The sequence below is a fragment of the Theropithecus gelada genome, chromosome 10 (assembly GCF_003255815.1).
Source record: "Theropithecus gelada isolate Dixy chromosome 10, Tgel_1.0, whole genome shotgun sequence".
Lineage (NCBI taxonomy): Eukaryota > Metazoa > Chordata > Mammalia > Primates > Cercopithecidae > Theropithecus > Theropithecus gelada.
Window position 1 is genome coordinate 84,367,167 of NC_037678.1, and position 27,973 is coordinate 84,395,139.

Below are 27,973 nucleotides of genomic sequence, written 5' to 3' on the forward strand. Positions count from 1 at the left end.
ACATTGCCAAATGTCTCAAAGAGCACAAAATCACCCACAGTATAGAATCACTGATCTAGGTACTTTAGATAGTTAGCCTGTAAAAGTCTACATGATCTCTTTTTTGCACAATACTGAGGACAGCCTAGAAAATATTCAGACATCTGCAAAGATCCTGCATTGCACTTTCCAAATCAGTCCAAAGGATTTATGATGTTATGAATCTCTTTTTTCTAAAAATTAGTTTAGAATAATATATGGGCATGGATCATTCCATGAGATGGAAACTTGAAAACATCTAAACAAGGAACATTGGTGAGATACAAACCTCAAGGAATTGAGAAAATCCTATAATTTAGCAACTAGTACCCATGGTAAGAGAAGCACTTATTACAGGACACATTCAGGAACAAACTATGTGGAATTATTTGGAACTATATTAAGTCAAATGTATCATCTTCAGACAAAAATCAGACCCAGTTTTATTATTATAATCCCTCCAACCTTTAGCAAGCATTTGAGCATGTGCTCTATACCAGAAAATGGATGCTAATATTCATAGATGACAAGACAGTTTCTGCCATTAGAGATTTTGAAGTCTGGTGGGCAAACAGACTTCCTAAAATATCCTTAATATCCTAAAAGATGATGAAGGGGAAGATTGTGATATGGGTCACAGAGATTGTGACTCCCTTAAGGATTCAAGAAACATTGATGCTGGGGCTTGAATGGTGAGCAGGAGTTTGCCAAGTTGGCAAGGGTGCAAAGGAGAACATTCTCAAAAGAAGGCACTGCTTGTGCCAAGGCATGCATTAATTCATTAATCAAGTCGGATTATTTTTGAGCATATATTTTGTGCCAGGCATTGTGCTATGATCTGGAGATATAAGAATAACCAAGGCAGACACAGTTCCTGCCCTCAGAAAGCTAATCATAAAACAGCAGTAGAATTTGCTAAAAGACAAAGCAGAGGTAAGCACAGGGCACCATGGGAGCAAAGAAAAATGTCTAACCTGATTTGGTGTTTAATGAAAACTTCTGGGTGAAAGAGAAAGCTAAATTGGGATCTAGACGCTGATGAGTAAACAGTAAGGCAAAGGGTGAATCAAGAGGGAAAAGGAGTCTCTAAGAAGAGAGAATATGGAGCCAGATGGTCCAGAGGTTAGAGAAAGCATTGTGCATTCAAGGAACCACGGAATTCCAATGACCTAGTGTGAATGAGAGTGGGAGTATGTGGGGAGAAAGATTGCTGAGACGCAAGCAGGGGCCAGACTATAATGGGTTTTTTTATAAGCCATGAACATGTATTATAAGAACAATGGGAAAGCATTGAAGGACTTCAGGCAAAGGAATGCATATTTGTAGAGGGAAGATAATTCTCTCTACCCTATGAGAAATGGATTGCAGAAAGACAACGGAGAGATCAAAAAAGAAATTAAGGGGCTGATGCAGATACACAGGTTTAAAAAAATCTAGGTGAGATGGTTGGCCTGGGACCAAGGTAGTGACAATAGGGGTGGTGACAAGAGAAAAGGCCAGGAGATGTTTAAGAGGTGGAGTTAGAGATGGTTGATTTGACCTAGGGAAATAAAGAGAAGGACAATTCAAAGACCACATCCAGGTTTATGACAGGTAGCAGAAGGTGGTGTCATTCACTGAGATGGATAATAGAGAAGCAAGATCCAGTTGGAGGGAGAAAGTGGTCAACTCGGTTTTCGACAAGTTGAGTTTGAAGAACTGGCAGCTAAACTTAAAGGTCTGGACCTCTGGAAAAAGTCTCAGTGGGATATTGTAACATCTCCAGTTTATCTTCAGCATGTCAACAGGAATCAAAGCCAGGGAAGTAGACAATATCTTCCAGGGTAAGTTCATAGAGAAAAAAGAGAAAGGATGAAAAGAAAGTGAAGAATTTTGAGAATTTAATAGATTTCAGAGACAGAGTCCCAATTCAAGATGAAAAGCAAAGTGACAAGGAAAAAAGTTAACAGTAGTTTAGAAAAGAGATTATTTGTGCTTGAACTAGGAAAGAGGCAGATAGAAGGAAAAGGAAATTAATCATAGAGAATATTTAGGAGGTATCAACAAGTCTTGGTGGCTGAATGTACAGAAGATAAGATAGAAGGAGGAAAATAGGGGAATCTCAAATTCTAGTTTGGGCAGATATGTGGATAGCAACATCACATCCATCACAATGAAATGGTTCTGTTGGTAAAATGATGGCCACAGACAGCTTTGAGGACATAAAGGTTCTTGAGTTATAAAGGATAAAGAAACAGTTAAACCAAGCAGGAGACAACTCAGTATGCTTTCAGAGATGCAGGTTTCTGTGGTCCTAGCAGAGCTGATAATATAACTGGGAAAATGGGATTTGAAGGGGAATTCTCCTTGGGCATTCTCAGAGTGATCTCCATGGCCCCTCCCCCCACCAGCTGCACTGTTCTAGAGGCACTTGTCACCAATCTGCCTGCTCCCCAGGTACAAGTAACTAATGCATAATAAATCAGTACATTTCAGAGCACTGAGACAAAGACTGAATCAAATGTAAATTTCTCAGGTGTGGCATTTCTTGGAAGGCTTAGGCTTCAGACCTGCAATCTATTTTCTAACCTTTCAATGTATTTGCTCTATTAAACCAGCAGGTCTAATCTTCTTGTCTTTTCTAAAGAAATTTCTTACATTTTATCAGGAAAAAAAAGTACCCATGAAAAGTTGTTTCCTAGGAAGCGTACTCTGAGATGGTGGCCTGAATGCAGGAAGGTTATTAGGGTGTGCTCCTGGGATCAGCCCCTGTGAGGCAGAGAAGGAAATGGCATGGCTCAGGAGAGAGGGGAGTTGGAAAGGAAAGAGGGGATGGAGTGAACTGAGATGATGCAGTCCCAGCAAAGGCCTCAACACATCCCACAAGGAGTTCAGGAGATGGGAGGGCCTTTCAAGAGTCATCTGAGTTGAGGGAAGGGGGCTAGATCTTTTGACTCCTTCATAGATAGAAGTTGCCACCAGGGATCTTGGTGGAGGAAGATCCCTTCAGACCCAGGCAATCCTCATAGAGTTGTAAGCATCCAGTGCTCCTAGCAACTAGGGGAATGGCTGCATCAGTTCTGAACGATGGGCTATGTACATCAAATGGCAGCCTGCACTGCAACACTTGCCCTGTTGCTACAAGAACTACTCGAACCGCCCCACAGGAGAAAGGCATTGCATTGAGTAAATTAATGAGTTACCTTTCTTTACAAAATAAATGGTTTCCATCCTATCTGATCTCTGTGAGGTCCAGAGCAATAGTCAATAGACTCACGTTGGTAAACGTGCCTTTCACATGGCGTACCTTTTATGATTTGTTCCATTTGTGCCCCTTTGGAGAATTCTAGCGTTTCAGAGTGACAGGTTCTAATTAACTGCAGTCACTATCTTTCTGATGGGACCTGATTTCCCAACCCTATCTATAGACTGACCCTTTAAATTATTATTATTATTTTTTTTTTTTGAGACGGAGTCTCACTCTGTCACCCAGGCAGAGTGATGCAATCTCAGCCCACTGCAAACCTCCACCTCCTGGGCTCAAGTGATCCTCCCACCTCAGCTTCCCGAGTGACCGGGACCACAGGCATGTGCCACCACACCTGGCTAATTTTTTTCTATTTTTGGTAAAGACAGGGTTTTGCCATGTTGCCTATCCTGGTCTCAAACTCCTGACCTGAAGTGATCTATCCACTGTGGCCTCCCAAAGTGCCACCGCACCCAGCCCATCCTTTAATCTTCTTCTTTTTCTTTTTCTTTTTTTTTTTTTGAGATGGAGTCTCACTCTGTCAAACAGGATGGAGTTTAGTGGTGCAATCTCAGCTCATTGCAACCTCCACCTCCCAGGTTCAAGTGATTCTCCTGCCTCAGCCTTTCGAGTAGCTGGGACTGCAGGCATGCAACACCACACCTGGCTAATTTTTGTATTTTTAGTAGAGACAGGGTTTCACTATGTTGGCCAGACTGGTCTTGAACTCCTGACCCTATGATCCGCCCGCCTCAGCCTCCCAAAGTGCTGGGATTACAGGCATGAGCCACAGTACCTGGCCCCCTTTAATCTTTTAATACCATCCCCAGTCCCATACGTCTGATAGTATCCTTGCTTTCTGTAAACAAGCTGTCTGATGCACATTTTTAATTCTCTTGCTCAAATCATGGAACATCCTATTTCCAATGACATTTCATTCTTTTCAGCAGAAATGAGCATTATTCTATTCTAAAAGGTGGTCACTGGGAGTGCAGAATACACTGCCCCACATGACAAGCCAGCCATGAGCAAAACGACACCAGAAAAGAGAATGCATTCATGAAGTGATAGTGGAAAATAACAATTATGATTTTTTAAAAGATCATGAATGAATGTTCTTATATTCACCTTTACTCATTTACTCTTCTTCCCTTTTCTTAATCAAATATAAGAATTTATTATTCCATTTTCACCATTTTCTTTCTCTATGATGACTTGTCTCATACAGCCTTCCATTCAAATTAACGTGTTGCCCAAACTTATCTCTATTTAATTTCTCCTTCTTTTTATTTCTAGCTCAAATATTCTGAAATTGGCTCCCAAACATAAAGGTTCTGATCATCCTCTTTATCTGAATCACTTGAGTATTAACTGAGAAGAATAGAAAAATTAAAATCTCCTTCCAAGACAGCACTAAAAAGCTCAGGTTAGACTACACTAACAATCAGTAGATCCTAACAAAAAGGACAAGATGCAGAGTGTAAATATTTTGCTTAAATTTGACTCTTCAGTTTTGGGCCAAGAATATCTCTTTGTTTTAATAAAAGACAACTTTAGAGTTGAACCACAAATTCTCAAAAGTCCCTAATTTATTTTTTCAATGATATAACAGTCCAACTTTGCAAAATCCAGAAGAGAATGTCAGCAAATATAATCAATTAATATCAAGCATCATCAGAGGCTTAGAAAATACTTCAAGTGCAGCCAACTGTACAGGTCCACATTTCTCGAGTTGCTATGGTCCCAATATCAAACAAGTTCTGCAAAACCCAATAACATGGCACCAATTATAATTCTGTGTTCACATAAAATCCAGATAGTTCCTAGTACCAATACAAACTCTGTGTTCACATTAAATCCAGATAGTTCCTAGTACCAATACAAGTAAATCACAGACATTTCTGGCCCATATTCAGAGATTTTTACTCCCGCCTAAAACAAAGCAGGTTCAGCAAGCTGTAGCTGTAGAAAATTTTAGGACAAATACCTCAATGTTTGGATAAATTATAATTTGTTATTTTGCATCCTGATACAATAACAGGGTTAGCCCAGAGAACTTTCTTCTGAAGGGTGAGGTTCATTAAGGTCACTGGGTATAAGATACGGTCTTGTCCAAAACAGACAGCCCGGGCACTGGTCTTCCTGTATGGACCTGCTTGGATCCAAACTCAAAGCTTCATTGGGGTATCTCTAGGAACATAATAGATTCATAAGTATGCAACTTATGGGATCAAAATATTAGACCAGTGTTTTGCAGACTTAGCTACCCGTTGGAATCACTGAGAACCTTTAAAAGATACAAATACCTAGGCTTTACTCATAAATACCCTGATTTAATTGCTTTGTGATGTAACCTGACTAGTGGGAGGTGGGGCAGAGCGGAGGGCTGGTCAAACTAACTTCCCAAGTGATTCTCATCCACATATAAAATTGCAAATCAGTGTTTCAGAGCACTGCTTCTCAAACCATGCCCACAAATTATCTGGGGAAATCATGTTAAAATTCAGATTCTGCTTCAATAGTTTTGGGTGGGGCCAAGATTCTGTAGCTATAAACAAGTTCCCAGGTGAAGCCAATGCTGCTAGTCTGAGACCACATGTTGATCCTTCTGTAACCGAGTCCAAATTCATTCTGCTCATCACATGACAGCCAATAAGTTGAGACATGGAGTTGGAGCAAGGAAGGTGACCTTATTTCGAAGACCCAGCAAACCAAGAAGATGGTAAACTAATGTCCCAAAGAACCAACCGTCAAAACAAATTTCAGTCTCTATGTTAAGGGCAGAGGGAAGACAAAGGGGCTGTGATCAAGAGGTGACCAAAGATCGTAGACGTCTGGGCACCAGCAAGGGTCTGTGGAGGTTGAGAACTTTTTGGTCTTGGCCAGGTCACAACCCTCCTATAAATCTTTAACAAAACATAGTTGTTTACATATCTCCCCTTTAATCCCAGAGTTAATTTCAAAAAACTACATGATCGCTGTTTTTATGTTTTATTTCAGTGCTCTATAATTATCCTAGCCTATGCATAGGAATGGGTAAAGGCTCCTTAAACAAAAATGGAATTTGTTGTTAGTTCTTTCACTGTTTCACGGTTACGTCGCTAGTATCACCTGAGAGCTTGCTAGAACTCTCAGACCCAGTCCAGCATCTTTAGTTTATCGTGATCCTCAGGTGATACAGACACACATTAAAGTTTGAGAAGCACTGCTATTCTAAAGATTCTCAATCTGAAACTCGGCTACCACCTGCATTCAGATGCAGGCAGCGCCATCACTTGAAACCTCCAGGTGTCTATCCCCTTTCACATGCACAGCTCTCCTACTATCCCTTACAGGAAAGATGGTCTCAGCCTATCTGTACTTTATTGTGGTAGACTTTGGCAGTTAACTGTTACAGATCAACAGCTGATAATACCAGATCAATGCTTTACAACCTTGGCTGCACATTGGAATGAGCTGTTCTGCCCCACACATTCGTCATTACTAGCTTTTTCTCTCCAGTACTGCCTCCAATGTCTCTTTTACCACCCCCACCCCCGCCCCCAACTCCACCCCTGGAGCCTACAATCCCTTGATTTTAAGATCTTTTCATTCTCCTTTTCTCTCTCAGGTTCTCTTTTCCTTTCTTCTATCCATCTTAAATGCCATGGGCTTTGAAACGGCCTCATCTTGATACCCACCCCCATGGTGACTGGTCACCCTTCAAATTCAGGGCCACTAGCCTCAACATAGCTCTTGGTACTGCCTGCCAATCACACTGTTACTTAGGACCTCTATCACTGACTGTTCTAAATGGCAACTTTGTACTTTTCCCTTTCCCCTCAAACCTGCAACACTTCTTGTACCTCCTTTCAACTAATAATCTTGCTTCAATCAACTACAGGAAAAAAAAAGTAAGGTTTTAAAGAATTAAAGTGAGTTTTATTTAGCAGTCTTCCTGAGGACTATAGACTGAAGCCTAGAGCCTCAGAGTAGCCCTTTAGAGAGGTTCTATCAGACTGCTCCAATGCAGCATTTCAGTTCACAGTTTATATACAGGTAGTAAAGATTCAGTATACGCAAAATCGCATCTAAGTTTGGGTGCAAGAGTATATCTGATTATAGTTTACAGAAGCATAACCACTAATCCCATCAGACATTATCTTATGTATAGGAAAAGTCAAGAACTAAAGTTAATTATTTATTTATTTATGTATTTATTTTTCTGGCGGATTGTCCCACTTAATTTATTTTTTAAATTTATATTTTTTTATTTGTATGAATTTAAGGGGGGAGAGTGCAGGTTTGTTATGTAGATATATTGTGTAGTGGTGAAGTATGGGTTTTTTGTATAACCATCACCTGAATAATGTGCATTGTATCCATTAAGTAATTTCTGATTCCTTGACCTCCTCCCACCCTCCCACCCTTCCAACTCACCGGTGTCTCTTATTTTACTCTCTACATCCATGTGTATACATTATTTAGCTCCCACTCAGAAGTGAGAACATGTAGTATTTGACTTTCTGTGTCTGAATTGTTTCACTTAAGATAATGGCCTACAATTGCATCCCTGTTGCTGCAAAAAGCATGATTTCATTCTTTTTTATGGCTGAATAGTATTCCATTGTGTGTGTGTGTGTGTGTATACACACACCACATTTTCTTTATCCAATCATCTGTTGATGGACTGTTCGGTTGATTTCACATCTTTGCTGTTGTCAATAGTGCTACAATAAATACATATCTTTCTGATATAATAATTCCTTTTCCTTTGAGTAAATACCCAATAGTGGGATTGCTGGATCAAATGGTAATTCTATTTTTAGTTCTTTGAGAAATCTCCATACTGTTTTCCATAGAAGTTGTACTAATTTACATTCCCACCAACAGTGTATAAGCATCCTTCTTTCTCCACAATCTTGCCAACATCTGTTATTGTTTTGGCTTTTTAATAATAGACATTCTGAAGTAATTTATCTTTTGAGGAATACAGTGACTCGGGGAAGAGATGTGGGGGGCCATACACTCTATCTTGTTTTGTCTTCGAAGCATCTTTCTAGAAAGCTGCACATCATCACAGAGTCAGGGGCCTTGTGAAATTATGCAGGCAAGCAGAAATGAGGAAAAAGCAGCTTCCAACATTTGTTACTTTGTCTCACACTTCTTATTTCATTGAGAAAATAGAAAAAGGTCAGCACATCCACCTGCTGTCTCCACCACCTACCTGCTACTGTGCTCATATACTTGGCCTTCCACCTGTCACTGTGGGGCAGGTGTCTGGGTTCCTATCGAGGCCACCTGTGCACTAGCTAACAGTCATCAGCAGTCATTCAGCCTTGACACATCCAAAACTGTGGGTTGAGTTTCCCCTCCAAACCTGTGCTTTTCACAATCTCCGGGTAAGTAAATGACAACTCCACCAGTCCAGGTGCTCTGGACAAAACCTCCAAGTCAAAGATCTTTGACTCAGCTCTTTCCTTTGCACCCAAAGTCAATTCTGTAGGCCAGTACTGTCAGTTCTATGTTCCAAATACACTGGATTTGTTATCCCACTACTTCTTACCACCCCTGCTGCTACAAGCTTTGTTCAAACCACCATCTCCTCTTACCTTAGATGTACCCTGCTTCTACCCTTAAACCCAATAGTCTCTTCTCAACTAACAAGCATTGTGTAATGTGTAATTTAAACATTAATTGTGTAAAATTAATGTTTACACAACTAAACATTAATTGTGATGTTTAAATCCTAAGTCAGGTCACAGCACATGTCTGGCGAGAACCCTTTAATATCTTCCCGTCTCCCTCCAAGTCAAGTTGCTAGAGGCTCTGCAGAACATAGCCTCTCTTATGTCTCTAACTTCATCCCTTCTCTTCCTCTTCACTCCCAAGCACTGCTTCAGACACTAGGACCTCCTTGCTCTTCCTCAGGCACTACCCACATGTGCCTGCCTCAGGTAATTTCCACTTACATAGCCCTCTGCCTGGAATGACCCTCCCTCGGGTACCCACATCGCTCACTCTTTGACTCAGCGATCACCGGGAAACCAATAGCTTTAACTGCAGCCAGAATCACTGGCCAGCACAATACCCCATCTGCCCCACCAGGCTTGGATCTAAATATCTTCTGGCTAAAAAGCAAGAAGGGGAGAAAGTTGTCCACACTTGTATCTGGCAGAGCATGTGCCATAGGCTAAGAAAGCAACCCCAAAATACCAAAGGCCAAGAAATATTTTGCTAAATAAAATCACTGGTAGAATCAGATCATAGTCTCCCACAGTGAATACTCAAGATAGACCAACATCTATTTGTAGAGATATAGATATAGATATGTATAAGATGTATATTTTTATTTGCATAATGTAGAAACATATATATTTACACACTCACATCACTTGCACAAAGCCAGTCTGTGAATGAGTGGGTTAAGACAAGCCCTAATGGAAAGTCACTTCTTAAACTTATGTTTTCTTCTTTTTCCTTTTTATTATGGAAATAATGCACAAAAGCAAGCATTATTTTATCTCTGTGCACGCATTTTTCCTGTCTCTTCTGTGCACTCAACTACACTTACGTTCATGTGTACTTACTCTGTCCTTTATGGGATTACATCATACATCTTGTTGTGTGACTTGTTTTTTTCCCCTAACTCTGTCTCTGAAGATATTTATATGCCAATACAGAACTACTTCATTCCTTTTAATAGCTGCATGATATTCCATAATATTCCATGTTACTCCATATATGGGTACACCATAATATACTTATTCCCATTTTTATTTTCACAAATAACTTGTCCATGATCAGTATGTGCATTTATTCTAGGATAATTCCTAGAAGTGGCTTTCTGAGTCCAAGGCATGCACATTTTAACTTCTGAGACATACTGCCAATTTGCCTTTCAAAAATGCTTGCCTAGACCAACTCCAGTGAACAGTATCCAACAATGCATGCTTCCTTGCCAGCACTTGGTAGGTTGATTATTATCAACATTTAAAAATTGTTTTGCTAATCTGATGGGTGAACATTATTTATTTTTGTCTTAATTTGCATTTTCCTGATTAATATCATGACTGCACTTCTTTAAATATATTTTTTAGTTATTTACACTTAACTCTTCTCAGACTGGCTGTTCCTATCTTTTGCTCATAATTGTATTAAACTTTTTGAAAATTGATTTAGAGGAACTCTTTCTATGTGCTCTTATATCAATAATTTTTCCATTAAATATATTTTAAATATTTCTCCAATTCTGTTTCTTGGCTCTTAAATTTATTTGCCTTCTATTTAGCCGCACATACATGTTTCAGTCATATATAGGAAATATTTATGTTTTCATTGTTGTTATTCGTTTTGATGTTAGTTTTCTTTTCTCTCTCTTTGGGGAGGGGTTAGTCATGTTCATAAAATTTTCCTATAGTTTCATTCAGAACTTTTGTGATTTGGGCTGTTTATTTTAAACATTTAGTGCATAAATCTATTCATCCATCTAGTTTATTTCTATGTGCTGTGTGAGGTAAAGGACTATTTTTAATTTTTTTTTTTTTTTTTTTTTTGACACAGAGTGTCACTGTCTCCCAGGCTGGAGGACAGTGGCGTGGTGTCAGCTCACTACAAACTTTCGCCTCCCAGGTTCAAATGATTCTAGTGCCTCAGTCACCAGAGTAGCTGGGATTACAGGCACCCATCACCACACTCACTTAATTTTTGTATGTTTAGTAGAGATGGGGTTTCTCCATGTTGACCTGGCTGGTTTTGAACTCCTGGCCTCAAGTGATCCGCCCCCCTCGGCCTCCCAAAATGCTGGGATTACAGGCATGAGCCACTGCACCTGACCAATTTTTTAAAAGATATTTCTAATAATTTCCCCAATATCATTAATTAAATAGTTCTTTTCTTTTCTTTCTTTTTTTTTTTTTTCTTTTTGGATGGAGTCTTGCTCTTTTGCCCAGGCTGGAGTGCAATGGCACGATCTTGGCTCACTGCAACCTCTGCCTTCTGGGTTCAAGCGATTCTCCAGCCTCAGCCGTCCGAGTAGTTGGGATTACAGGCGTGAGCCACCACACCTGCCCAATTTTTTAAAAGATATTTCTAATAATTTCCCCAATATCATTAATTAAATAGTTATCTTTTTTCTTTTTTTTTTTTAGACGGAGTCTTGCTCTGTCGCCCAGGCTGGAGTGCAGGGGCGCGATCTTGGCTCCTGGGTTGAAATGATTCTCCTGCCTCAATCCCCCAAGTAGCTGCAATTACAAGCATTCACAACTGCGCATGACTATTTTTTCTTTTTTTTTTTTTTTAATTAATTTATTATTATTATACTTTAAGTTGTAGGGTACATGTGCATAACGTGCAGGTTTGTTACATATGTATACTTGTGCCATGTTGGTGTGCTGCACCCATCAACTCGTCATTTACATCAGGTATAACTCCCAATGCAATCCCTCCCCCCTCCCCCCTCCCCATGATAGGCCCCAGTGTGTGATGTTCCCCTTCCTGAGTCCAAGTGATCTCATTGTTCAGTTCCCACCTATGAGTGAGAACATGCGGCGTTTGGTTTTCTGTTCTTGTGACAGTTTGCTAAGAATGATGGTTTCCAGCTGCATCCATGTCCGTACAAAGGATCACAAACTCATCCTTTTTTATGGCTGCATAGTATTCCATGGTGTATATGTGCCGACTAATTTTTCTATTTTAGTACAGAGGAGGTTTCACCATCTTGGTCAGGCTAGTCTCAAACTCCTGACCTCAAGAGATCCGCCTGCCTCAGTCTCTCAAAAGTGCTGGGAGTACAGACCAGGCGTGAGCCACAGAGCACGATTAAATAGTTCATTTATAACTCACTTATATGAAATGTTGACTTATTTTTCTATTATTTGGGTACCTCTACAAGTTTTTAGATAATTCTTTAAGATTTTCTTTCTGTATATACTTTAGAATTAGCTTGTGAGGTATAGAATTTGGAAAAAACTGGCCATTTTCATTAAATCTACAGGTTATCTTTGGAAAATTTGATGTCTTCATAGCAGTCTTCCTGTTCAGAAATCTGTCTCTTCATTTCTTTATGTATTTCTTATGTTCTTCAGTAACATTTTATAATTTTCTTTATAAAAGTCTTACCATTTTCTCTTATTGAGCACAATTTTTTAATCATGACATAATTTGAATATTATCTTTTTCCCATACCATCTCCCAGTTAGCTATTGATAACATATAGCAAAGCAATTGTTATTTTTATATTCTAACCTCAAATGCTATCACTTTAATAAATTCCCTCCTTCACAGTTTCTCAGATAGTTGCATTGGAATTTTTGGAATTTTTCATGGGTGACATGAAAAACTGTACATATAATATCTTTGAGATTTATTATTATAATAAACTTATTAATTGTCATATTTAACTCCTCTAAACTCACTTTTTTCTCTACTGAATTTTTTAAAAATAAATGTATGTTAATGCCTTTCACTGTGATTGTAAATTTGGTAGGGTTTTTTTTTTTTCCTAAAGTATTTCTGTGCAGCTATCAGAAACATAAAAGTCCTTGGCTCTAATAGTTCTTGGTGGATGTTTTCCTTTTATTATGATTTTTACCTTATATTCTAGTTTACCTTCTATTAATATTTATGTACCTTTTTTCTCTTCAATAGCCATCTCTCTTTTATCTTCAGCATTTCCAGAAAATGTATGTCTCTTATAAGCAACAAATAGATTGAAATACAAAAAAGTTGTATTTTAATAATATATTCTATTAACACTTATTTAAACCATATGAAATTACTGTTTTGATACGTTAAAAATAGTCAAACATTGGCAATTCCATATGGTTCAACCTATTATAATACTGTAATTACATGTTTAAACTGATTCCTGCCATATTTATGTTTTACATTCATATCTTCTTTTATTTTTATTTTTTATTTTAAATATTTCTCCTTTTATACTTAGTACAGTTGTTTTTCTTTTAACATATATGCATTTTTTACTTCTTTTTTAAAAAAATTCAAGCTTTTTTAAAATTTTAAATATTCAGTGTACAATATGGTGCTTTGATATACATATACATTTTGAAATAATTATAACTATCAAGCTAATAACGTATCCATCATTTCACACAGTTAGCTTTTTTCTTCCTTCCTTTTTTTGGTGAGAACATTTAGGATCTACTTTCCTAATAATTTCAAGTATACAATATATTATTAACTATAGTCACCATGCTGTACATTAGGTCTCCAGAACTTATTCATGCTACATAATTGAAACTTTGTACCCTTTGACCAGTATCCCCCCCACCCTATTTTCACCATGCCCCCAGGCCTGGCAACCACCATTCTACTCTCTGCTCCTATGATTTCAATGTTTTTAGATTTCACACATAAGTGAGAGCATATGGTATTTGTCTTTCTTATTTCCCTTAGTATAAACTCCTCCAGGTGCATCCATATTGTTGCAACTGTCCTTCTCTTTTAAGCCTGAATAGTATTCCATTGTGTATATATACCATATTTCTTTATCCATTCATCTATGATGGACACTTGGGTTGTTTACATATCTTGTCTATTGTGAGTAATGCTGCAATAAACACAGGAGTGCAAATATCGCTTGGAGATAGTGATGTCATTTACTTTGGATATACACCAAGAAGTGAGATTGCTAGATCATATGGTAGTTCTATTTTTAAATTTTTTTGGAACCTCCATATTGTTTTTCATAATGGCTTCATCAATTTACCTTCCCACCATCAGTGAACAAGAGTTCTCTTTTCTCCACATCCTTGCCAACACTTGTTATCTGTTGTCTTTTTAATAACATCCATTCTCACAGATATGAGGTGATTTCTCATTGTGGTTATTTCCCTGATGATTTGTGATGCTGACCTTTTTTTTATATATGCCTATTGGTCATTTGTATGTCTTTTTTGAGAAATATCTGTTTGGGTCTCTTGTCCATTTTTTAATCAAGTTTTTGTTTGTTTGTTTGTTTTGCTACTGAATTGTTTGGATTCCTTATATATTCTGGGTAATAACACCTTACCAGACGTATGGTTTGCAAATATTTTCTCCCATTCTGTAGGTTGCCTCTTCACTCTGTTTATGATTTCCTTTGTTGTGCAGAAGCTTTTTAGTTTGATGCAATTCCATTTTTTGGTTTTTTGTTTTGTTTTGTTTTGTTTTGTTTTGTTTTTGTTGCCTGTGTTTTGAGATCATAGCAAAAACTTCACTGCCCAGATCAATGTCAAGATTTTTCCCTAAGTTTCTCTCTAATAGTGTTACAGTTTCAGGTCTTACATTTAAGTATTTAATCCATTTTGAGTGCATTTTTGTATATAGTATGAGAAAAGAATCCAATTTCATTATTCTGCATATGTATATCCAATTTTTCCAACACCATGTATTGAAAGGACTCTCCCCAGTGTGTGTTTTTGGTGCCTTTGTCAAAGATCCATTACTGTAAATGCGTGAATTTATTCCTGGTATCTCTATTCTGTTCCATTGGCCTAAGTGTCTGTTTCTATGTCAGTACCATGCTGTTTTGATTACTGTAGCTTTGTAGTATATTTCAAAATTAGGTAGTACACTCTCAATTATTACAGAAAATGCCTGTGGGTGTTAACCTTATGACTCCTTGCATATACTGAAAAATATGTGTATTTGTTTTTATTTGATTGCTGACTTGGAAGAGTACAGAATTTTAAGTTCAAGTTTTAAGCAATCTGATTCTTATTCTCTTTTATGAAGTGTGAAACTTTATTTGCTTTAATAAGTACCTAATGAACTCTTTATATCTTAAAATTCAAATCTTTCCTCATCTCTAGAAATTTCTCCCTTCTCTTCCTTCTTATACTTTGCTTTCTTTCCCTCCTCCTTCTCTTCCTTTCCTCCTTAATTTCCTTCTTTCAATCTTGCCATGTCTATTAGAGAGATATTTGTTCTTCTGAATCTGCCCTATATATATCTCTTGACTTTCCCTTTATATTTTCTTTTCTTTGTTCTTTTCACTGTCTTATGAAAAAAATCATCAATATAATATTCTAGCTTATTAATTTGCCATTTTGTTATGGTCATTATTTTTTGAACTGTTTATCCTTTAAATGGGCATGATGTTCTCCTACGTTTATATAAAAATGTCACTTCTACATATTTTTTTTTTTTTTCATGTTCACCTATTTGAGTGACTGTAGAAGTGGAACAGGATGAGTTTCCAGGGCCAATAGATTGTCTTCTTGTTATGTGGGCTCTCCATTTCTCTACAATGGGGCATTGCTTTTCCCTCTACTTCTTGTTGCCCACCACAGAGCTTTGTCCTGTGGCGAATATTTTCGCTTCTTATTTATTAGCCCAATAGGAAGAAGATGAAGGGATGTACCCTCACCTTGAATGTCAGCTTGTTATAGTTCTGCACTCTCAACTTGAAGCTGCCTTTATTAGCTTACATCCATGCCAGTCTTCTCTGCAAATATTTGGACCCATGGTTTCCTGTGGTTTAATATCCCCAGTGATCAAATCTTACTTATGTCTGTCTTTGTGATTCTTCTGCATTTCTGATGCATTGATGACACTCTTGATGCTCTTTCTAGGCATTTATAACTTTATTTTGTTTCTTAAGTATCTATTTTTTATTGTTATTTACATGGAACTTTTAGAAGAGTGGTAGGATTCATACAAGTACTGAGTCTGCCATCTTTAGTCAATATCTCTAATTCTTTAAGAATAAAAATTAAATTTAGCCATCTTTATGTTAGGTTCTTATACTTCGAAGAACTACTGTAAATACAGTTACCTTTACCAATAAAAAGGAAAATACAAGCGTATTTTGTTATTGTCCCAAGTTCTGCCTTAGAAACAGCTGGCTCTCAAAAGGACAATTATATAAAATACAGTGTTCAGTGAGAACTGAAGTGTCAATATAGATACAAATGAATAACTTTGTGTTTGATAAAGATTCTTTCTCACCCTACAAGAGATATGCTTCCAAATTTGATAATAGTTTTAACAATGAGCTATGGATATACTCTTTTCACTTTCGTACAAGCATAAAGCCTTGTAGCAGGGTTTATTGGAAAGAGCATGGTTTGGGAACTGGAAATATTAATAATTTCTATTTTGTCCAATCAAGTTTTCTGACTTTCCATCAACTTATCTATAAAAATTTGATAGAAATATCTATAGCACTTGGAAAATTATAAATTATAGTACAAATATAAAGGTTGAAAAATAAAGATTATGACATTGCAGAAGACATAATACTATTTTGTGGGTCTTTTTAGATTTAACTCACCTCTTACTACACTCCATTCTCCAAAATGATTGTGTCCTTATGGCCTGGTATTTTCTATCACATCTAGCCATTTGTTCAGAAAGCAAAATAAAGATGGTAAGGCAAACGACAAATTAAGTCTACAGATAAATAAAGATACATCCTATTGCAATGCTTTTGTTTTTGAAATATCAAGTCAGGCTTCATTTTCTGGTTTAGTTAAAATGCTGTGGGAAGCTTCTCTGAGACTAGAGGACATTGACCTTTGGAAGGTGTTGGCTGCTCCTGAAGAAAGCTCCTGGCTGTTTAAAGGAATGGGGTGGAGTGGAAATACACCCAGACAGGAAACCTCGCAGGTGGGGAGAAGAAGAGGGCCACGCCCAAAAGCAAGTCAGTTCATTCACCTATCAGATCTTTAATTCTAAGTAGGTCTCTGAACTCAATTGGCCCTCTCAGAAACATGTACGTTACTGACCTTGTATATCGGATCTGGGTTAATGTTTATGTCATGCACAAAGAAATAACTCTGAATACTTAAAAAAAAAAAACTAGCACTTCCTTTTTGCAGGGGAGTTGCAAGTACTTAATTTATAAAATTTCTATTGAGCATGAAGATTATTCCCTAGAAGGAAGCCTTTTCTGACCCCACAGAATATATTAGAATCCCTGTGTCTTGCCCTCAAAGCATGTATCTCAGTGAAGAGACAGCTGCCCATTTCTACATAGGTACAAATTCTGAATCCCTGAGTCAGGAGGCAGAGAGGTTAGACAGGATGAAGTATTTTCTGACCTTCTCTTAGGTGGCCATGACAATGCATCCACACGTGGCATGGGCTGGGAAGCCATGGGCTGTTTTTTCAAGCCAACGCCAAGTTCCCTATGACTAAAGGACACTGCTACTATATATAGTCTGGCAACCTACTGGCCCTAGTTTCCCATATCATGGGTCAGGGTTTTTGTCATCAGTGGTGTTTTGGAGGGAAGCTAGGTATGACCGAAATTACTCTGAAGTCTCTGTCTAGGGGAGTGGGTGAGGTCCAAGGCTGACCAGAGTTCAAGTCACGCACCTTTCTGGGCCTGATTCTCCTCATGGGTCGAGTGGGTGTTTAAGCTCTAAAACAGCAGTCCCCAATCTTTTTGGCACCAGGAACTGGTTTTGAGGAAGACAATGTTTTCCACAAAAAGCCAGGTGGGGTGAAGGGGTATAGTTTCAGGATGAAACTGTTCCACCTCAGATCATTAGGCATTAGATTCTCATAAGGATCACATAACCTAGACCCCTTGAATGCGTAGTTCACAATAGGGTTTGCACTCCTAGGAGAGTCTCATGCCACTGCTGATTTGACAGGAGGTGGAGCTCAGAGCTCAGGTGGTAATTCTCACTCACCCGCTGCTCACCTCCTGCTGTGCGGTTAACAGGCCACAGACTGGTACCTGTCTGCAGCCCAGGGGTTGGGGACCCCTGCTCTGTGATTGTAGTGGCGCCTCTAGCCCTGGTGCCCTGTGCATCTTGTGGTTCCAAATCTGAAATTAATTTTAATTTTATAGACAGAATATTTTGGTTCTTGTCTCCTTCTCTCCAAATCCAACTGCTACTTTATTTTGGGTAAGATTTCTCATAAAACCTAAAATTATAATTATCTTCATAGTCCAGAAGTATTACTTACACACCTACTTCTCTCTTTTCTCATGATAGAAAGAGTTTACAGGTTATCATTTCAAATAAGGCTTTTAAAATTATAAATAGAGAAACAACATTTGGGGATATAGAATAATTCACAAAGCAGTAAACAGTCTGAAAAAATGTATTGAATCAAAGAAGAAATAGTTTGAGAATGAGATTTCTAGAATTATATAATCTTGTAGCCTCAGAAATATGTCTCTTTCCCTGTGAGAAAGACATATAAAGAGTATAATTGATTATCAGAAACTTGGAGCTTTAAATTTTAACAAAACCTACATCACAGCTACTTAAAGAAAAAGCATTCAAGGTGAGACTTTCAAATGTAGAATTGCCCAACCATCCTTCAAATTCAGAGAGTATATGCTTATGAACATTCTTTCCTACAGAAAAAATTATAGTTTTTCCCCAATAAATGATGCTATTGTCACCAAGGACCAAAGGATGAAGTGATGGAACAGTCTGTGGCTTGAGTGTAGCCATCTGCCATCAAAACCTGCCTATTCTCTATATTATCTTCTGTAATGAACCAGTGCAGAGAATGAGTGGGCAAAGCAGTAGCATAAGAAGGTCATCCACAAAGGCACTCCTCATGGTTTCCTTGTTCCTTCAGGAAATCAGCTCCATTTAATAATGGAAAGGAGAGCCAAGTGCTCTAAGAGCATAGGAGGAAGAATGAGAACGCTCACTCCCAATTATTCAGTGACTCCTCATTACCTGCAGGATAAATGATGAGCTCTTCCTGCAAATGCTTCGGGTGCTCAAGTTCCCACTGTCTGTGCCCAGCTGACATTGCAGCCTCACCCACTCTGTAGGGAGTCATTAGGGGATGGGGTCAGAGAGGTAACCTAAAGCCATATGAGTCAGGACATCAAATCAGGGGTGAGGTGGGAGCCATTGTAAGTTCTGAGCAAAGAGTGACAGCATACGCGTTATATTTTATTCTTATTAATTCTTCCCAAATGCACTCCACGTTCCCAGCACACAAACCCACTCTCCTGAGAACTCCCCAAGCATCCCTGTCCATAACAATCTCATTCTGCCTTGGTGTCCATCACCAGGGACTCTCCTACATAAAGCTTCCCTGATTCCTCAAACAAGGTGGGACTCTCCCTCCTACTCTAATCCCATGAATGTCCAAAGTACTTGGCTTAGACCACAGTTATTGCATTTTCTGCCTTGGATTAACTTTCTTCCTGTTTGCTCTGAGAATACTCGCAGGAGAATCTTGTTGCATTTTCTGCCTTGGATTAACTTTCTTCCTGTTTGCTCCAAGAATACTCACGGGAAAATCTTGAGTCTGCAGCATTTACCCTAAGAAAACTTTGCCATGAACTATTAATATCTCACTTGTATTATTTTCGCATAGCTCCAGTATATCAACTTTGAAAACAAAAGACATCATTCTATTTATAGCATTCTTTTTTTAGTAATGGTAATTCCACTTACATAATTTATCTCTAGCTCACAGAAAATGTCAAATCCTAGAAAACGTAGCATTCCTATGTGTGATGTTAGCATCATTCTTGAACAGTTATTGGCCAACAATTCATTTGATGAATCTGATTTTTCCTAAATAGATTATTCTGACGCAGATGATTCTGATGTTAGTTCCATTTAGAACTAACTCCAAGAACAGTTTTTATATTTTATTTTCACATTGAAAATCAGTCAGATTTGCTTCAGCCTCAAAGAGCATGTTTATGTAAAATTAAATGAGGGCCGGCAATGAGCTGTACTTTTTTTTCCAAACTGGAAGAGGAACTATTAAGAGTCAAATGATAACATTAGACATGTCTTGCTTTAAGCCTCAGCTAGATTGCAGAGCTCTTTAGTCATGGATTACACTTTATACAGCAACTCAGTGTTGTTACCTCAGCTGTGAGAGAGGCCTGCTGCCTCCACGAGCTCCACTGATCAGTTTCCAAGCCCTGGGCCATGTAACAGCCAGCCACCCCCCAACAGCAGTTTTGCCAGCAGGTCCAACAGTTCAAGTTCATCCCCACTTCTAAAAACACAGTGAGTGGATATATTCATGTTCAAAAAAGTTGAAAACACATGATCATCTCAACCATTTTTTCCCAACGAAACTGCTTTGGACATAGACACCTGTGTTACCCTTAGAGAAACTGCTGGGATTTGTTGTGACCACTTGCTCTCGTGCTTGTATTGCACTGACATCTTTGTTACCCCTATTCATCACATGTTTCCATTCCCCCACTAAAAGGCATACTCTTTGGCCTCACGGATTTACTTCCCTCACCTGCTGACCTTTGCTCAAAATGTATCTGTAGATGTGTTATTTCCATAGCTCTTCCAGATCTTCTTCCCTTCCTCAATTGTAAGTGAAATCCAGAAAGCAAAGAACCAAAGATAACCTTCTACCTTTGTTCTAACAGGATTTTGTACCACTGTATCAAGACTTTGAAAATTTTTATACACGAAACCTTTACATGCGAATCAGAGACAACTGGAACCGGCCCATCTGCAGTGCCCCAGGGCCTCTGTTTGACGTGATGGAGAGGGTGTCGGATGACTATAACTGGACATTTAGGTGAGCGCGCCACTTGGGGGGCTTCGGGAAAAGAAAATCCTTTCAAGGAAATCCTAGCATGGGCACTAGATGACAAATCTGAAAAAAACAAGGCATGGAAGCCGTTGGTTTTGTATCATTTATGCCTTTGCAAGCCCTCCTGATGCCAGGGGAAGAAAGCACAGTAAAGTAATTAAGCAGCTGCCACAGTGACTTTTTGGATTGTAATTAACCTAAGACCTGTGTCAGAAGGTGCAGAACACACCAAGCCAGTCAGGAAGACCCCTTTCAGCTTTATTGACAAATTCTACTCTCCTACTTCTAGCTGAATGAGACAGTGATGACCATGGTTCTCGTTCCGTTAGAAGGCTCTTGCTGGAATTTAAACCAGAGCATAAGTGTCATGGAAATAAGTGCCCAAGGAAAATCAGGGCTAAGTAACAATCCATGGCTCAAGATGTCTTTCTCCAATGCTCTGCCCAACTTCATCATGGGTTTACCTTTCTCTTAGGGAAAACCATTTTTTGGTAACAACTTTTTTGATGCATAATAGATGTACATTATTTTGGAGTACATATAATAATTTAATACATTCATATAAACTGTAAAGATCAAATCAGTGTACTTGGGGCATCCATCATCTTAAATATTTGTTTTTTTATGACAGAATCATTTAAATTATTTTCTTATAGCTATTTTAAAATAGACCATACATTATTTTATAAACCACAGTCACCCTACTGATCTGAGTTTTATTTCTTCTATCAAACCGTATCTTTGTACCTGTTAGTCAACTTCTCCCCCTCCTCCCTACCTTTTCTAGCCTCCAGTAACAACCAATCTACTCTCCCTTCATGGGATATGCCTTTTTAGCTCCCGTGTTATAGATTTTAAAAATGTGATATTTGACTTCTGTGCCTTGCTTATTTCATTTAATATAAAGGCCTCCAGTTCTATCCAAATTGCTTCAAATGACAAGGTTTTCTTTTTTTTTTTTCTTTATGGTGACAACAGTGCAAGTTAATAAGAAAGAAAACATATCATTTGGGCCAGACCTAAGGCCTCTCCAGCACTAGGATAATTTTTTTTTTTTTTTACATTTGAAAAATAAGACTTATTAAATCAAATGAATGGGTATATCTGTTTCCTAAGAAAGACAACGATAATGAACTTGGTAGAAAGAATAATAGCGGGTAGGATTTTGCTGATTTTGCTTTTAGCCTCATGGTAGTTGGTAGAGCATCTGGGAATGATTAGCTTTTTTTTTTTTTTTTTTTTTTTTTAATGTGACTGCTTGTTCACTGCTGCAGCTTCAGTTCTGAGTTGATGCTTGAACTGCCAGCAGTATCCATTATTCCAGACGCAGTTCAAAGAGGGCAGTCAGTTTGCACTGGTCCTGGAGCTGTGATCAAAGTTGGCCCCAACTCAGCTTGGGGAAAGTTTCTTCAACTTTTTCCTTTTCTTTAATAAATTCTTTATAGGACGGTCCTGTTTGTTGGTTCCCAGAGATGTATCCTTCATCTTGGATCATCCAGGGAGGTGTGGCACCTAAGTGGATGTTACCAACTCCTGGTATATCCTGATGACCAATGAATATCGGAGATTGTCCTGTCTCCATCCAGTCAAGTCCTGGAGCTGTAGCAGGTCCAAGTTGGAGGGCTGCTGTGAGCTGGAAGCTACTTGGCTGTTCATCCTTTTCCAGCTTCCAGGGACTGAAGAACCCTCTTCTGGATCTGGCACTGGCTGAGGGGATCTGGATCCTCTGAGGGAAACCAACCTCTAGGACAGACTGAACCACCTCTTGCCAGTTCTATTCCACCTCACGGATCTGAGCTGCCATCTCCTTGGTCACCTCATTCTCTTTTTCTTCATAGGAACCCAAACCTTCCATCAGGGATTTTTTGAATCATGCATAACCCTGGGGAAAGGATTGTGTGCTCATTTACATGTTTCCCTGCAGGTTTACTGGAAGAGTCATCAAAGATGTCATCAACATGGGCTCCTATAACTTCCTTGGTCTTGCAGCCAAGTACGATGAGTCTATGAGGACAATAAAGGATGTTTTAGAGGTGTATGGCACAGGCGTGGCCAGCACCAGGCATGAAATGGGTATGTACACTCACTGTTTTGAATTTTTTTCCTGTTAGGTCTCAGATTCCTTGTGTCTGCCTCTCAAATCTAGATCATATTTGGACGGTGTGCCTTAAAAAGGTGTCATGCAATACAGAAAGAAAAAGAGATAGTTTGGGAAATTTCAAGCATTAGACTGTTGCCAGGCAGTTTATTAATTACATGTTTCAATTCTCCAGAATAGACAAAAATAGATCTTTCCTCCCCATATTATCTAAAATAGCAACACTGTGCTTCCTCTAGCTGGTCCTTTTCCGCCCTTTCTTCCACTTTTCTTAATGATGTTCATCACTGGTTAAAATGATCTTGTATTTGTATTCGTATATGGCCTGTCTCTGCTCCTAAAACATAAACTTTGTGAGAAGAAGGGTTGGACTTGTGTAAAGTTGCATTGAACAAATGAATGAATCGACCAGGTGGAGCAGACGAGCAGACTGCCTTTTTATTTTCCTTTTAGCTAAAATGTTTTTCTTTTACTCAAAGGAGTAACATCTGTGAGAAGGAAACCCACTCCTCTTCAATTCAGGAAGAAAGAATAATGCAAGCTTGCTCTTACGTAATGCTTTTCAATTCTTGGCATGAGGATAGAGAGAGGGAGAGAGAGGGAGAACGTTCATTTATTCAAAAAAAACAAAAAAAACCAAACACCTGTGTAGGCAGCACAGGTGGTGTTATTCTCATCTTCTGGGGGAAGAATCTGAGATCATGGCACCTAGGTGATGTACTTAAGGAAAGTAAATAACCAACCTAATTCCCGGTCTAGCTCAGCTTTCTCTACTACAGCACTTCTCCCTCCCAGTGACACATGCAAGGTTCACCAGGTCGGTTAGGTCTGTCTAAGAATTGGAGGCAAATGTGACTAAAAAGAGATTTACTATCATGTTAATGAATTATGAACCACATGTCCCTCTTAGATAACCAGTTAGCAGAGAGTTTTATAAACAATTTAATTATTCAGACTTGTGCAACAAATAATTCACATTGAACAAAGTAGGTACCTTTTTATCCCAACATTCATTGGCTAAAGCTCTAGAGTTAATAGTGGGTGCACAGATTTCTTTAAAAAAAATCTTACTGGCCGGGCGCGGTGGCTCAAGCCTGTAATCCCAGCACTTTGGGAGGCCGAGACGGGCGGATCACGAGGTCAGGAGATCGAGACCATCCTGGCTAACATGGTGAAACCCCGTCTCTACCAAAAAAATACAAAAAATTAGCCGGGCGAGGTGGCAGGCGCCTGTAGTCCCAGCTACTCGGGAGGCTGAGGCAGGAGAATGGCGTGAACCCGGGAGGCGGAGCTTGCAGTGAGCTGAGATCCGGCCACTGCACTCCAGCCTGGGCGACAGAGCGAGACTCCGTCTCAAAAAAAAAAAAAAAAAAAAATCTTACTTATCTTCATTTTGAGGCATAAGGGCTGGAGATGTTAACAGGGTGGAGATGAAAATGGGAGGTTTTACTCCACTTAGAAAGACTGGGTCACCTGTGATGCCCCATTTGGAGATGGGGCAGAGACTGGAGGAGTACCCCTAGCCATAAGGAGCACAGGGTCAGTAACCATTTGAGATATTTCCTCTGGTGCTGGTGACACCCAATACCAGGGTTGTTAATGACCAGGCAGAAGACACATTCCTGACAACAACCCCCCAACTCAAAGAGACAGCACACTCCCTACGCAGGTGGTAGAGATTGAAGGAAAGCTGCTTGATACAGACAATGTTCACTTACAGGGGAAGCCAGATATGGAACATGGGTCCCCGACTCTGCAGGTTTAGCAAACCCTAAGAAACTAGGCAGAAATGAAGGTCCCATTTGGTACTGCACTCAGCCCGAGTTCTTTCTCCACCTACTCACCCTTCTGAATCGCCCAGTTTTTAATATTTCTCCATTTCATTTAGCTCTCCACGTCAAGTTCGAAGAAAAGGACTTTAACATTTTTCAAGTAAATAGTGAAAGACTCAAAGAGAAGCCACCCACGCTAATTTTAGGCAAATAGAATGACTGAAACATGAATATAAGCAGTCAGTCAGGAAATGAATAAATAAAGAGGGGATATTTAAAGTATTCTGCAACATTAATAATAATCTTAACATGGCATGCAAGAATTAAGAGTAGCACAATTCTGCAAGCCATTTATTCTAAGGAACACAGGTATCTTTTGGAAAACGTGTCTTAAGAGAATATTTAACAGTACAAATGTGTTAACAATGAAAATTGGAAAGCTAAAAGTTCAACAATTTTTAGTAACCAAAATAGCTTCTTGAGAACCTACAAATTTATGAACATTTAATCACTAAAAAATAACTCCTCAGAGATTTTAGAAATAGTTTTCAATATTCCAAGGGAAAAAGGAAAATAAAATCCATGTAACAAAAAAGGAAAGACAGAAAAGGAAATAACAAGCAATCACTTAAAACATAAATAACAGATATTATTTTGACAAAAAAAAAAATGTACCTAGAAGAGATTTGTCTATCAAAAGAAAAAGACTGAGATTTGGCCAAAAACCTAAACTCAACTATGTGCTGTAATTTAAAAATATACAATATTAAGTTAAAATTATTTCAAAGGGTGAGAAATAGAAAGATAGGTCCCACCAGGTGCCTAGTGCCCACTCCCTGCTGCAACCACCAAAGGGGCTCAAAAGGGTGGTCGCGTTAGTAGAAGCAGCAGCAAAGGAAGAGCCCAGAAGGAAGGTTCGTGGAGGAAGATTGTTTGCCAAACCTGTACCTATAAATGTTAAAACCGAGACCCAAAATACAGCTGGAAATGATATATTTCCAGACACATCTGTACAGAAGTGCAAATGCTGTTTTCAAGATGTGAAATTATATACTACTGCTTATTTTAGAGTAGAACTAAAAAACAGTGGAATACAAAAGTAAGGGAGGCTTTGGCTACTTTATGGGTCAATTTACATTCCACGTAAATGAAGCAACAAAAAAGAAAAGCAACAAAAAACAAAAAAATAATATGGTAATAGGAGACTATAAAGTGTCTCCCACAGTTGACAACCATTAAGTTAGCATAACCTTGATCTCCAAATCTGACAAAAATGCATTTAAAAAAGGGAAAAGTATAAATTATTATAACTTTATACATTTTATATATAAAATAGAAATGGTATTATTATTACTTATAAAGTAATAATTAGGTTAATTACTTATAAAGTAATAAAGTAAGAAGCCAAAAATAAATAAACAAATGATATAGAAGACATTAACAATGTAATCATTAATGATTAATTGTTAATTTAATAGTTATCTATTGAATGCTAAACCTTAAAACATATTACCTCTACACCTCACCTTTTTAAATCCTCATTGAATTTTCATAAAAATCTACTATATATTATGCCACAAAGAAAACCACATGAAATTCTAAAAAGTAGAACCTACATAAGTCACATTCTTGAATGCTGTGAAATAAAGCTAAAAATTAATAACAAACTAACAGGTATGAGATTACGGGAAGCAGCTAGTTGTGTAGATAGAGGAAACTGTAAGTCTTACCTTACTAAGCAGGAAAGATGAAAGCTAGTAAACTGGGCAACCAACATAGCAAAGAATAAAGGAAAAGCAAAAGTATTGAATTATTAAAGTTAAAAACAGAAACTTAAGCATTTGAAAGAGTAATTTCTATTGAGCCGAGCTGTCTGTACTTTTTTTTTTTAAAATTTAAAGAGTTAGAGTTTCATTCTGTTACCCAGGCTGGATTGCAGTGGTGTAATCACAGCTCACTGTAACCTCAAACTCCTGGCCTCTAGTGATCCTCCTGCCTCAGCGCCAAAAATAGTGGGATGATAGGGAGGAGCCACCACCCTAAGCCTAACATCTGTATTTTTAATAAGTCACCGCAGGTGATTCGGGTAAGCAGCCACACTTGACAACCATTGAGGTAGCATAACCTTGATCTCCAAATCTAACAAACATGCATTTAATAAACTGAAAAGTATAAATTACTATTACTTTATATATTTTATATATAAAATATAAATAATATTATTACTTATAAAACTATTATATATTTTTCAAAGTAACAATATTTTATAAATATATAAAAAGAAAATATAAATATATTTTTAAAGTAATAATATAATAATATATGTATTATATATGAAAATTGGCATTTAGATAAGAGTACATTCAAATCACAGAATAACATAATCAAGTAATTCTATTCAGGGATCAAAATAATACTTCAATAAGGAGATCATTTAAAATATTGAAATAGCTAAGAAATAAACTGATTATCTTCACAGATGCTGCTAAGCATGTATAAAGTTCATTATCCATTTCTCTAAAATTTTAAATAGAATATAAACAAGAAATTCCTGAATAGAAAAAAAATATCTACCTTGAAGAGATCGTACTATGATTCTTGGTTAAATACCAGAAGTATTTATTTTAAAGTCAAGAAAAAGATGAAGATGCCTGTTTTACTATCATTTTTAATAACCTTTGGAAGTACTAAACAGTATAATTAATTCATTATTCATTCTTTAAGTTAATGAATATTTATCGAAAGACTATTGTGTGACAGAATAAGAAGTATATATATAACAAAGGAAGAGGTAAAACAGCCATTATCTGTAGATGAGTTTATTGTTCACCTTCTGGGTTTCAAGCTTTGACCTGTGGGGGGCAAGTGAGACTTGTGGAGGGGCTGTTCTTGGGGCTACCAGACAAAGGGGGAATTGACCAAGTAGGACAGTGAGCCCATCCCTCACTATGCCTCTCCATTCACTCAAAACAGAGTTTTGGTCCATTTTCCTCCACTTTACATATTTAAGTAATCAAAAATTTATTAGACATAAAAAGATTCAACAAAGAACAATTTTTAATTCATACAGTAAAGTTAATAATCAACTATAAACAGTAAGAGAATATACTAGGGAAATAATATTACTACTAAATATAACCAAAATTAGCAAACACCTAGGGAATACACTTATTTTGAAAATGTTTGGAACCTATTGAAAGAAAACTATAAAACTTTTATAAAAGACTTAACAGAAGACATTTTTAAAAAACGGAAATACCATATACTTGAAGGGGAAAATTCAGTACTGTGATTATATTAATTATTCCCCAAACGAATATGTAAATTGAACACAAGCTCAATAAGAAGGGTAGAGGTGGATGGGTAGAAACTAAA

General features: G+C 37.9%; 1 protein-coding gene and 1 pseudogene across 2 annotated transcripts in view; one reads left to right on the forward strand and one right to left on the reverse strand.

Moving 5' to 3' along the window:
• Positions 1 to 27,973, forward strand: part of SPTLC3 (serine palmitoyltransferase long chain base subunit 3) — a 174,841-nt gene that overhangs the window by 53,712 nt on the left and 93,156 nt on the right. For both annotated transcript variants that reach the window (XM_025400520.1, XM_025400521.1), the window contains 2 exons: positions 20,559 to 20,713; positions 22,653 to 22,801. In XM_025400520.1, the coding sequence (XP_025256305.1) occupies positions 20,559 to 20,713; positions 22,653 to 22,801 (304 nt within the window). The remainder of the gene's footprint in view (positions 1 to 20,558; positions 20,714 to 22,652; positions 22,802 to 27,973) is intronic.
• LOC112633139 lies at positions 21,815 to 22,634 on the reverse strand (annotated as a pseudogene).